The sequence below is a fragment of the Hakea prostrata genome, chromosome 3 (assembly GCF_041222555.1).
Source record: "Hakea prostrata isolate BN-2017 chromosome 3, UWA_Hpros_2, whole genome shotgun sequence".
Taxonomy (NCBI): Eukaryota; Viridiplantae; Streptophyta; class Magnoliopsida; order Proteales; family Proteaceae; genus Hakea; species Hakea prostrata.
The window spans coordinates 1,665,926-1,679,851 of record NC_142602.1 but is presented as its reverse complement, the minus strand read 5'-3'; the positions used below and the strand labels follow the sequence as shown (position 1 = coordinate 1,679,851).

General features: G+C 39.1%; 1 protein-coding gene and 1 pseudogene across 1 annotated transcript; one reads left to right on the top strand and one right to left on the bottom strand.

Moving 5' to 3' along the window:
- The first annotated feature begins 254 nt into the window (after positions 1 to 254).
- LOC149019880 (transcription factor ICE1-like) lies at positions 255 to 4,445 on the top strand. The gene is made up of 4 exons (XM_089147881.1): positions 255 to 1,672; positions 2,329 to 2,556; positions 2,986 to 3,156; positions 3,657 to 4,445. The coding sequence occupies exons 1-4, from the start codon at positions 359 to 361 to the stop codon at positions 3,738 to 3,740; spliced, it is 1,797 nt and encodes a 598-aa protein (XP_089004007.1). The 5' UTR covers positions 255 to 358; the 3' UTR covers positions 3,741 to 4,445.
- Positions 4,446 to 7,419: 2,974 nt separating this feature from the next.
- On the bottom strand, positions 7,420 to 9,674 carry LOC149019879 (uncharacterized; annotated as a pseudogene).
- Positions 9,675 to 13,926: the final 4,252 nt, after the last annotated feature.

Here is a 13,926-nt window from a genome sequence, read left to right as displayed (position 1 = left end):
GAATGATGCTAAATCAGTAAATAGTAATTCTTAGTTACTACCCTGGCAGGCTAGTTGCATTTCCTTCTCTTAAAATTACAGTTGTGTAATTGCCCGTCTTTTGAAAAATGGAAAAACCGACAAATCCGAAGCCAAAATGTACAAACGATAAATATGGAAAAGAGGACATGAGTGAGTAATTGAAGTACCTGGACAGGGGTAATTTTGTATTTCGAGAGGGTTGTTAAACAACCAAAGCAGCAACTCAACTGAGACCGGGAGATAGATACATAACCACACAGACACAATAAGCTGGGTCTGAGAAGATTTTGAGCAACTTACAAAATTATCTACTCAGCTAATCTCTAATGGTACTCTGATGAGTCTTCTGATCTTTGAAAAGTTATCTCCCTTTCCGTTCTGCAAATTTTTTTTCTTCTTCTTCTTGGTTTCTTTCTGTTGCTCTGAATTGTCTTTTTCCCCCTGGAATCTCCGAAAGAGGCTAGAACAAAGAAAGGCAAGTGCAACAATGCTGTCCAGGCTTAATGGCGTGGTCTGGATGGAAGAAGAGGGCGAGGAAGGAGATGCAGTTTCTTGGACTAGGGAAAACGGTGGTAGCAGTGGCGTTGGAGAAAACAGGGACGACATGGGTCATCTCTCTACGTTCAAATCGATGCTCGAAGACGACTGGTACGTTCACGGTGGAGGAAACCCATCTCACCATGACTTTCAGAGCATCCAAAACCACCAAGATATGAAAGACCTCACCTTCTCTTCAAACCCTACTGCAACTGAGAATCTGCTGCTGCAATCGGTAGACTCTTCGTCGTGCTCTCCGTCGTCCGTGTTTAACCTTGACCCGTCTCAGATACAGTCTTTCTTGCCTACGAAATCTTGCTTGTCTTCGCTGCTCAATGTCGTCTGCAACAACCCATTTGATAACGGTTTCGATTTGGGTTGTGAGCCGGGGTTTATGGCGCCTTTGCAAGGGAACTTGAACACCAACTCCGCTGCTTTGATGAACAGAGGAAGTGGGGTTTTAACCGAGTTTAACGGCTTAAGCCCCCAACCTGAGGTGGGCATGCCCGATCTGAGCTCCAACTCACAATTTTCGTCCTCTCGTTTGCTTCCGATGATCGATAACGGCGGCACTGTTAGTTCTGGTTTCAGTCCATCTGGGTTTGGAGGTTTTGAGGCTTCTGGTAATCCTCCGTTCCTCAACAGGTCCAAGGTGTTGAGACCTCTCGAAATTTTTCCTCCTGTTGGCGCACAGCCCACTCTCTTCCAGAAGAGAGCGGCTCTGCGGCAGAATTCCGCCGGCCTCGACCAAAGTAATAATTTGGATTTCCTAGGTTCACAAGGGGATAAGGGAAAGAGGGAGTTGAACGAAGACCAGGCGAAGAGGAGAAAGAGATGCATCGAGGAGGACGCAATGGATGAGGCAAGCATCGACGGGTCTGGTTTGAATTATGATTCTGATGAGGCCACAGAGAATAATAATAACAACAAAGTTGATGAAGCCGCCAAAAATGGTGGAAGCAACTCGAATACTAACAGCACTGTCACTGCAGCTGATCAAAAGGGGAAAAGGAAGGGGCTCCCGGCAAAAAATCTTATGGCCGAGAGGCGACGCAGGAAGAAACTCAACGACAGGCTTTACATGCTAAGATCAGTTGTTCCAAAAATTAGCAAGGTTAGTCTGCTCTGTGCTACTTGTGTTCTTTGAAGTTTAGAGTTCTCTCTCTTCTTTCCTTCTTTGTTTTATTATTGGGAGAACTGCTTGCTGTTAAGGAGTTGCGAAAGAAATCGAAGAACTAGTTGAGACCCACTTGATTGAAATGGTATAAGCTATGAACGTTCCTTTTATAATTAATTGGCCTAAAACAGTAGCCCTGCTCCTTCTCTCTCTCTACTTGGACTGGTTCATTGCTACAACTCTTGAGGGAAAAAAAGGTATGAGTGTTAGTTGTGATATTCATCTCCAACATGATTACTTGAGGATTTTGGTTGATAAAATTATGTTGTATTGGGGGTTAGCAAATGTAGGATCTTAAGCAGTCTACCTTATTCAGTTAAGACTCCCGACAAGTTACTGGGCTTACATAATTTCTGAAGAGCCTGTACATATTCCAGGAAGTGCTGGAACTTATTTTCACTGATTGTAACTTAGTCTGTATATATTCAGTACCTAATTGAGTGCTAACATAAACCACCAGATCAGATATACAATTACTTGATTTTGTTGTATTTATTTTCAGCCACCCATGGTGCTTTTGAAGTTTTGAGTTCGGTTTGCCTTAAGATATCTATTCAGGATGTCTATTTATGTATATGGTATTGTTTTGACAGATGGATAGAGCTTCGATCCTCGGTGATGCAATTGAGTATTTGAAGGAACTACTGCAGAGGATCAATGACCTCCACAATGAACTAGAATCAGCTCCACCCGGCTCTTCATTGCCTCCTACCACAACTTCTTTCCATCCATTGACACCCACCCCACCTACCCTTCCCTGCCGTGTCAAGGAGGAACTCTGCTCAAGTTCGCTGCCAAGCCCAAATAGCCAACCTGCAAGGGTAAATTTCCATCATCTTGGTGAATTCACTCCCTTTTGATTCAATGGGTTTGGTTTATTAATTTTTATCGAATGCCTTACTATCTTGCTCGGCTGCAACATACATATTCTATTTAGAACTCTATACTGTTCTAAGTGGCTCAAACCTGCATATCACAGGTCATGTAGGTTTTGATTTATCTTGAAGTGATGGTTCTTACTAGCTTAGTTATGTAATATGGTGGGCAATACAATTACAGTGGAGTAGAGACCTCAAAGTGGTTTAAGAAGATGGACTAATTTGTTTATTTAGTGTGATTGTTTTCTTTGTGTATCAATTGAGCAACTCACCCATCTTATGCTTTAAGTTGTCTCCTGTTGACCCCTGATCATCTTCTTCAGATTGTTTTGAATTGCTTCTTCATATATTGCCAATGTGCTCCTTTTTTAGGTTGAAGTCAGGGTACGAGAAGGGAGAGCTGTCAACATTCACATGTTTTGTGCCCGAAGACCAGGTCTTCTTCTCTCCACCATGAAGGCAATTGATAATCTTGGGCTTGATATCCAGCAGGCTGTCATCAGCTGTTTTAATGGGTTTGCTCTGGACATCTTCCGAGCTGAGGTAAGTTGGTTGCCACCTTTCTATTGTTTCACTTGATTAGCTGGAAACTAGTAATGAAGGTAAGTCAAACATGAATATTGAATTTGAGGAAACTGAAATCTTGATGGGTACCCAATGATCTGTCTGAGAAAGCAAACTCAATACTGATGGTGTTGATGTTCAGAAAAAAAGTGGGATTGATCATTTGATGTTTCCTCCTAGGTCTGTTTATCTTTTATGCTGCTTACTGATCCAAGTATCATATGCAAGCTCGCTGCATTCCTTTTATTCGCTTAGAATATCCATTAACATTTCTTCTGTTCCTGTTTGAAACAGCATCTATTAACATTTCTTGGCATTCTTGGTCAAATGTGTGCTTTAGCTTGTCATTTTACTACTAATCCGTGTTCTGTTTGATCTTCTAATTAAAACTCTTTGAGATCAAATAATTACTAGTCCTTCAATTAAGACTCTTGAGATGTTAAGCTAAGACTTCTATTTTGGTCTTTTTCTGCCCTCAGCAATGCATCGAAGGCCCCAACGTGTTACCTGAAGACATCAAGGCGGTCCTTTTGGAATCAGCCGGTTTTCATGGAATGGTGTAGTTCGCTTCCAACCCCATCTGCTGTACCTGTTGGAGAGCCAAATAGCAGGAATGCCACCCACCTAGTTTTTTCTCCAGTAGATGTTCTTAGTTGTGTTTACTGTTAATTCAAGTTGGATGTATATCAGTCTTTAGTGGGTTTGGTGGTTGGTCTTCGTTATAATGGGTTTCTCCTTTTAGTAAGCTTTGTAGGGAAAAAAGACACTTTCTTTTCAGTGACTTTTAACGTTTAAGAAAAAGAATTTATAAGCACACACTGCTGGGCGAGTTTTGCAGCGAATGATTTAGTCTTATTGCCAGCCACACAGAAGAATCTCGTCGATAGATCTTATTGAAGTATTAAACTTCTACTTCTAAATTCCCATGTTGGTTGTTGGGTTTTTGGTTTTCGGTTTTCTGGAAGGGTATATTCTTGGAAATGTTGGAACGGCTAAGGAACCATAGCTGATAGTTAATCGTTCCAAATCTTAGATTCTTGGGGGTTGTATGGCAACCATTCTGTGCCAAAATTCTCACTTCAGCACAAAATCCAATTTTTATGCTTCTGTGCTGAAGTGGGCAAATTTGGCACAGAATCTGTAGTAAAATCTTTGTATGGTTGGATATAGATGGGCATGTTTCTCTGGCACATCTTGGCACAGAATCTTGTATGGTATGACTTCTGTGCCAAAATGGACACATTTTTTTAATAAAATATTTAAAAATACGTAAGATGTGCTGATTCAATTCATACACAGGTGGTCACATACATCAAGTGAGATTATAATGTTTTCAATTAATTAGTGTCTTTTTCTAATTTGCACAAGTGTTTGGAAACAGATATTAAGGTGAATAATATTTGATAGAGCAAACCAACTTCTCTATATTGACAGAGAGTGACGATGGGGGAGGAAAGAGTAACACAATGAAGCTCTTCCATTCCTCATTTTCATACACATTGGTAGGTAATACATGTTTTAAAAAACTTGAACTACAAGTATATACAGTTAAGGGATTTTTACATTTGTTAAACTGTTTAGAGCCTAAAGTCAATGTGAAACAGAAATATTAAGTATTGAATTAGGAGAGAAAGCTGGGGACTAGAATATTTTTCCAGAAAGCTTACAACAGAACATAATCTCTGCTATACCCTTTTTCCATCTCCATGTTCCCATGGAAGCTACAAGCACCCAAAAGAGTCCTCCAAACAATCACATTAACAATCTCTTTGGGTATCTGCATCACCATGTTCTTTACATCTTCTAACCATTTTACTGTAAAACACAATTCCTTCCTAACCAAACCTCCATGACTGCAAGCATTCAGAAGACCCAAGAGAAAGTCACCTCGTTAAGACTCTAAGTCATTTATCTTGAAAATTTTGGAACAGAAAATAATTCAGGTTCTAATCCACAATCATTAACTTAAAGAATAGGCATAATGAACTGGAAACTTTCAGGGACAGAAATGAAGTATATAAATATTATTCATACTAGTAGGTAGGTTGGGCATTTCTTGTGAGAAGCAATCATCCATATTGTTCCTTAATCAACTCCTTGAGGTAACAAAATAAAGAATGGAGAAAGCAGTTAAGTTCCAACAGCTCTTTATCCCCTGAAACTTTCGCCTGAATATGCAATCAGGACAAGGGTGGGAGTTGGATCAGGCTAAGTGAGCAATTCCCAAATCAGTACCAGACAACGCCCACACAGGCAGAAGGACAGAGACTCCCCGGACAAGGCGCGAACGGACGGATAACTCCAAGCTCTGGTGGTGTTGTTGGGGAGGATTTCTCACACCTTGTTCTTTAAATTGAATTGTTATGCTTACTTCTACAAAATCTATTCCCCATAAAGAAGTTAAGAGGCAATGTTGGGAGCTAGTGAGCTAGCAAAATAATGATCGAGAAATTCCCCTGTGTTGTTTCTGTGGATCTTATTACCCAAGTATTGACAGGAGGGAGCACCCCTAGGCCCTGTATACAGGAGGACCGGGGGTTGAAGAGGTTCACCAGACACAGGACTAGCTATTGCAATGTTTCTTTTATCATATTGTTTGCTCTATGCTCTTATATTATCTATACAAGTGAACCCCAGAGAAGACACCACAAAGGGATTAATAGAGGTACCAACGGAAAGATAGAATTTTGCCCAAGCACAAAATCAAAATGGTTTGTTCCGACCGGAACGAAAACCAGAACGCAATCTCCAACCGAGAACGAGAGGCCCAAAACAAGGCCACCAAATGCACCCACGGACTCAATTATCCAACACCAAAGGCTAAGGGGGTGGTTACGAGTTTGGGCTAGAATGAAGGGACGCAGGCTAACCTAGAGCGAAATCAGAAGGAGGGAGGGAGAAAAAGGGATGGCTGGGAGGCCTTAGGGTTTGGGTTTGGGGCTGGGGGATGGTACTTAGTTGCTGGAACTTTGAAGAGGAAAGAAGAAACAAGACTGCTCGCTTTGAATGCAGAAATAATGAAGAATAACACACAAGGGCGCACAGGTTTCCTCCTTGGCACCCAACATGAACCTCCTGCATAACCCAGCAACTTATCAATGATCAAAACTGACGTTACATTCCCAGGCGAATTTAGAGCCAACAAAGGAACTCCTTAGAACCAACACCTAGGGAGTTCAATTTGAAAAGGACTTTAAGACTCTATTCTAACTTGGACTCTACTTAACGACAGTAACTAGTAATTACAAGTGAATAAGTAAAGTAAAATAACGCTAACAACTCATAGGACTCTTTGACAGTAAGAGTCCTCTTCAGACTAAATCTCCTAGACAAAATTGGATGAGGCACCGAAAAGACAAATTATCCCCGGGTGGTGTGCATCCTTCCTGGGGTTGTGGGAGAGGGCGCGCCTAGTTCTTCTTGCGGCTGCTACTAGGCGGCTTCTGGGAGTTTACAGCATTTCCTCTCAACTTATACAACCATCCGATCTGCTTAATCCTTTCCCCTTCAACATATAACAAACACTCTGCTTAATCATAGGCAGGTCACAAGGAAGCTAAGAAACCTCAGTGTCCATTAAAACAGAAGGTCAAAATAAATATTCTATCATCATAGTAACATTAAAGGCAAAAGATCCCTCCATGGTCAAAATAAATATTCTATCATAGGTCAGATTTTGTACAAAAGTTAGACGCAGCATCTGGCTGACATGTCAAATTTCAGCCAAAACTGAAATTGCCAGAGAGAGAAAAAAATGAACCTTCATAAATCCAGAACTACCAAGAGGGAATTAGGACTTCGGTGAAGGTAAAATTGTCAACACAATGATGCATGTCAATTTGTGGTGGGAGGTATCTAATTCAATTTGGCTCTGAATTTCAAGATATGGGTAAAATAGGACCTTGCGTCCATTTAGTGGTTGGAAGTGGCAACAGAACCTGCCACAAGGCAAAAGTAGGGGCGCAGCAGCAAAATCCTCAACACTATATGGTCTAAATAAGATTATATCCAAGATCAAGGTCAGTGCTGTAAGACATGGAATTTTATGTCCAAAAGAACACCATACCGATATATTTAAAAAATAAAATAGTAGTACAATCCATTGAGAAATTACATGTTAACATGGTATAACAGGTACCAGACATCCACCTTTGTGCAGAAATATGATGATGCAAGTAATAATCAGATTGCAGTGCATACCTTCTCACATTGCTCAGAAGAAGTGGTGGCAAGCAATCTGATGCTCCATGTGCAAGTCCTCGAACAAATGAGCAGACCGTACTGTATGGACATCATCCGATAAATTGGCAATGAAGTTCATTAGATTGATGAGTCAACGCCATGCATTGTATGAGCTTCATCCGGTGAATCTGAAATGGAGTTCACAAGAGTTCCTCTTTCATATTTGTTGATTAAATAATGGGCCTCCTCCAAGCAACCCAAATAAGTTAGAGACTCTATAATTTGGTGCATATGAATAAGAATCTGGAGATAATCCATGGTATTCCAGGGTATGAAGAATCTGTCTAGCCTCATCAACTCTTCCTGATTCACATGATGCCTTAACAAAAGCATCATATGTAATTTTGTCAGGTGTCAAGCCCACTCTCAACATTGAAAGAAAGAGCTTTTGTGCATTCTCAATTTTCTTCATCCTACAAAGACTTAAAATGAGAGCATTGAAAGAAAACATATCTGGCTTTATTCCAGCACCTTTCATCTTCCACAATAACTTCATCGATTTAGCAACATCCCCAACAAAACAGAGAGACCGTATCAGTATATTATATGTGACAGCATTTGGAGAGACACCCCATTCAATCATCTCATTGTAACAACCAAAAGCATCTTCCATCTGGTGAACTCGACAAAGGCCATCAATTATAGTACTAAACGTGAAGACATCAGGTTTGAAACCATGGTCTAAAAGCATCTTAAGCAGTTCTCTAGCCTTACCTACCTCCCTAACTTTGCAATGACCATCAATAAGGGTGTTAAAAGTAACAAGATTAGCAGCAACACCTCTTTGAAGCATATTTCCAAATTTCTGTGACGCTTTGTCCATCATTTTGGCTTTGGCAAAGCAATCGATCAACATGTTATATGAAGATACAGTTGATATAAGTCCATCCTTCTCCATTTGATTTAAATATCTGTCCCCTTCATCAGTTCTTCCTGCCTTGCACAAATCTTCAACAAGCATGAGATAAGTGCTGAAACATGGCTTCCCACCTCTCTCAATAAAACCATCCAGTATGTTGCAGGCCTCGTTCAGATCTACACCCTTCATCAAGCAAGACATTGCAATGTTAAATATTGAACTGTCTGGAAGATAACCTTTTTGTTCCATCTTTCTTAAGAACTCCATGGACTCACTTGGCATAAAATTCTTTGAAAGGCAATCCAGTATGGCATCACAATATTGCTTGCAAAAAATAGGCTTGCTTTCTAAATATTTCAGTAACAGATAATATGCTTTATGCACATCAGAACATCGAAAGACACCGTGATAATGACCTAAATGTGGCTTCACTAGGTCTTACATTCCTCTGCCTCATCATCTCCAAAACCTGGAAGGCTTCATCCACCCTCTTTCCGTTACAGAACCCGTCAATGAGGATTGTGTATGTGAATACATTAGGAGAGTAACCTGAGCCCTCCATCTGCTTCATGAGACGAAGTCCTTCATCAACAACTCCAATCCTGCAGACCCCATGGATGAGAATGTTATATGTGAATCTATCAGGGATGCAGTTATCAACAGGCATCTGCTGGAATTTGAGATAAGCTAAATCAAGGGAATTGGATTTCACTAATGCATCAATAAGTGAATTGTATAATCGAGTAGTTGGAGAGAGGCCCAAGAGTGAAACCTGCCCAAAAACTTCAGCACAGTACTTGGCAAGCCCTAACCTTCCCCAGCTACCAATTAAAATGCAAAGCAGATCCTCAGAAATGCAACACCCAGAGTTCTTAATCTCTTGAAGCAAGTCAACAGACAACAGTACAGGACCCTTACGATATAGAGCATAAGCCAAAACTTTGTGTGCCAATTGATAATTCACCAGTGTCTCATTGACATTTGAAACCCATATGTAGAATTTGAGTGAATGTAATGGGTTTTCCTGATGCTGCAGGACTCTTACAACGAACTGTGGAGTTAAACTGGTCTTTGTGTACTTGAACTCATGATTTAGCAAAATAATCCAATCTTTTCTATCAAGAACTTCAGAGAAATATTGATGATCAACCAATGTAGTGGATATCTTATGTCGATTACTAGAAATGCTACTTGGACTGAAAGCAAGTTGAACTGAGAATCAGGATTGGGAAGGACCAACTGAAGAAGACGCCCAGTGGAGTCTGAACATGATGGTTGGATGGGTTGCACTGTTATTCCACAAACAGATCCATGCCATTGGAGGTTCTGTTTTGTGGATTCCTCACACACTCTCCAACAATAGATGCTCTAGAAGCAACAGATGAAAACCTCTCATGTCCCCAGAATAGCGATACAAAGGAATCAGAGCACAGTCTCTTTCTAATCACCTGATGGAAGTGGATGGATTATTGACAGAAGATAGTAAGTTTGGAAGTGGCAACAAACAGGTACAGAAACGTATGGCAATTAAACTGACTACACAGCAATAATACTTTCCAAACAACCAGCATATAACTGTGTATTGTGTTGGCTGTCACAAAAAAGGCAACATACTATGAGAAGAAACAATCAAATAAGAGGGTGGGGTGGGTGGAGAGAACTAAGATCATCGGTTTAACATGCATACAACTGAGCAAAAGTTTTTCTTCAAAACAATGTACCAGCATTTAAAGCAAGAAACAAGAGTGAGATCAAACCAATAAAGAACCATCTAGATATCAACTGCTAAACAAATCTTGATCTGTTATCCTACTTCATATGATACCCTCATAAGCAGAGAATGTGTTTCTGACCACACTTCAACTTAGTCCTTCAGCTTTCCCTCATCTTCTAAATTTCTATAATTTTGCAACAATTAGTAGGCTAGTCAGCATAATCTATGAGTTCTTTTGTTATAGAAAATGCATATTGTATCTTTTCATTAGGTATTTCACCACATATAAAATAACAGCATAAGAAAGTGTTGGAATTTGAAGATACTTCCAACAGAAAGCCAGAGTGGTTTCTATCCACTCCATTGATGGTGAAATAAAAACTCTTGGATGCCCATAAGGACCATAACCATCACACAGATTTCTGGTCTGCATCAAGCACAGCTCCAGTTAAGAAATAAGCACCCAAATTAAGTTCCAATCCTTATCACAAAACCCAATCCTCGATTAGATGGATCTAGTGGGGATTAGAAAAGAAGGAAGCAATCGTAGACTGGAAATCTGATATGTAAAATATACTACTTGAACAAGAGGATTAATAGATAAAGGTGAAACAAGACAAAGTTAACTTAACTCTGTTCTATGCACTAAAAGGATTTCAGACCCATTTAGAAAAAAGACCCCGTAGGTAACAAACATAGTTCATGCTGTTTTCTTAATTTAACTTATCCCTTGATTTTAGTTCTCACATTTTGTAGAAACTAACTTTTAGGAACCACCAGGCTTTATAATTCAGTCACATGCTCGAATATCAAAATAGAAACTATCACTGCCAAGGAATAAACAAATACCTAACTCTACAAATAGAGAATTTAATAGCAACTTGGACTCAATAAAAATTTACTGCATTTTACTGCATCAGGGCTCTGTTTTTCTGAGTACAAACTAGATGCTCAATGATTCTCCAAAAATAGGAACAAGGGATTTATTTTCCTAAGTCGAACGGCATCAAGGGTATTCTCTCACTCCTAATGCTTTTAAGGCTGATTAGCAGAGCTCTCATCAGACTGATGACATCAGACTAATTCTTTTAAGGCTGATTAGCAGAGCTCTCACTTTTAATGCTTTTAAGGCTGATTAGCAGAGCTCTCATCAGACTGTTGAATCGAGCTTTCAACAGCTGAATAAATACTCTTCACTTCCCATTTGGATACTCAACCAAAACATCAACTGAGTCCCTTTTCCAAAACTTCAAAACAAAACTGATGCATGGGAACATTGAGTCAAATGAAACCAAACCTTGTACCAAATCCCAAAAATGATACCCAAGATCCAAACTGACCTAAAGTAAAACAAAAGGGGAAAAAAGAGAATTAAAAACCAACTTTAAGAACACAAAGATAAAAATGAAATCTTTTTAGTTTAGAACCATAATTCTGTTAATCATCAATCAATTGCCACCCACAAGATCTCAACACACACAAAAATGAAGAATCCAAGTATCATGTACTAAACAATGAGATCTCAATATCCCATGAAGTAATGGTGTCTCAGTCTCGCACGCATCAGACCTTCCATAACTCTGTTTGTAATCTAACAATCAATTGCCACACACATAAAAATGAAAAATCCAAGTATCATATACCAAACAATTAGGTCTCAATATCCCAACATATTACTCTCAGAAACAGAACCAATAGAATTGAACAATCAAAGTAAAGTCCAAGAACATAAAATCTTGCAAAAAAATTTCCATTTCAGTCATAAGGAATGACACCCTTGTGCTCCGATGTAAACAGAAAATGAATTTAGCAATATCAGAAAAATAAGAAAGAATCAGGTTTTCTTATTCAGAACAACTATGTGCAAAAAAAAAAAAACTATGAACAGTTGCAGAGACAGGGCAAACATCGATAACCTCCACTCATATTGAACGAAGATGAAGAAGTGGGTTGCAGACGGCTTCGGTTGAAGAGCGATCAGATGCATAGACAGGGCTTTGCTTGCACAAGAGGGCTTCAACTTATGACAGAGAGATAGGTTGCAGATATGCTTCCAAACAAATAGATCGGTTGCATAGACGCTTCCAAACAGAGAGATTGGCTGTAGAGATGCTTCCAAATAGAGGATCGATTGCAGAAATGCTTCCAAACACGATCGATTGGAGAGACTCGTTTTGGAGTCGAGAGATTGAGAGAGTTGGGAGAGATGAGAGAGACGAGAGAGAGTTGCAAGACTTGGGAGAGTTGTGAGAGATGAGGGAGACGAGAGAGATACGAGAGGTTATATAGGGCTGCGAGAGATGACCGTTGAGAGATGACCGTTGAGAGATGACCGTTGAGAGAGACGAGAGTGCAGAAGTCGATTGCAGAGAGACGAGAGTGCAGAGAGATGAGAGAGTGATGATGATGAGGAGTTTAGGGCTGCGAGAGATGACCGTTGAGAGATGACCGTTGAGAGAGACGAGAGTGCAGAAGTCGATTGCAGAGAGACGAGAGTGCAGAGAGATGAGAGAGTGATGAGGAGTTTAGTCATTTTGGACAGAATTCCTTCTGTGCCCAAATCACTTCTCTGGCACAAGGAAAAAGTGTGCCAATTTTGCTGAACCAGTACAGAAAAGTTGAACCGGTTTACCATATATGTATTTGCTGATTTCTGTGCCAAAGTGGGCAAATGGCACAGAATAAGTATGCCAGAATCGTTACCCTACAACCCCTTGATATCGTGGAACCATAATTGTTTAGGAGACCAAGTGGCCAACAACCAAGAACAGCAACAATTGACACCCTTAATTGGGATGGATTCTCCAAGGCCCAGCAAAACTCCTTTCAAAATATGTTTCATATTTGAGTACAAAGGATATCAACAAAAGGGAAGCATTCCTTGCAATATCATATTATTATTAAAAAATATATAAAAAAAATCTGGCTACATTTTTTAATCCTTCATTCTAACTTCTAAGTAAATTTCATGTACATTTTTTTTAATTCTCTATTACTTTCTATTAATTTTCCTGAATTGTACATAGTCAAATACTTATTACAATATAGTTGTATTATTACAATTACTAATGGTAAATATTAAAATAATTTCAACATCTTATTTGTAAGTTCAAAATCTAAGGTACTTTTAACAGCTAATATAAATCATTTAGAAGTAAATTTCTATCACATCAGTGTACTTTCCTACTCAAAATTTCACCTTTTTTTTTAAGTAAATTGTCCTTGCACCCAAAAATGGAGGCCTTAAAACACTGGCACTCTACTTTATGTTTGAAAAGCACATAGATTTCAAAATTGGATTTTTATTACATATATTTATCAAATTTATCATTAAAAACAATTAAATTACTGTGCATTTTTAAAATATCCCCATAATAAACAAGTGTTTGAAAAGGTTTTCAGTGATAAATTAAATAAATATATCAAATGAAAATTCAATTTTGGGGTCTTTGTACTTTTTTATAGTACAAAACATAAAGTGGGGTGTCAATACTTTTAAGGCTCTGATTTGGGTGCTAGTGCAATTTTTTTTTTTATATACTTTTAAATACTCAAGTTATCTTTATATTTTCGTAATTCACTGCTTAGTTAACTTTTCTCTTACAACTTGAATTAGTTCACATTATTTGGTTCGAATTTATATATTTTCAAAAGATAACTGACCAGTAACCTAGTAACACCTTGTCAAGAAATCACCTCTAGGAAATCAGACTGAAGGACTAATATCCCGTGAACCCTAACCACTTCACCACGAAGATTGGTTATTACCATTTTAGTCAACTTTTTTTTTTTTTTAATGATTCATTCGGCCAACTTTGCATCCTCAGGGAGTTTTTTACATAATTAGTATAAAAGTTAGAAATACAAGTTAGAAAATCTCACCGTCCATTCCAAAATTGATCCGACGCCTGTGCGCGCTGCCACGCTGATTGAA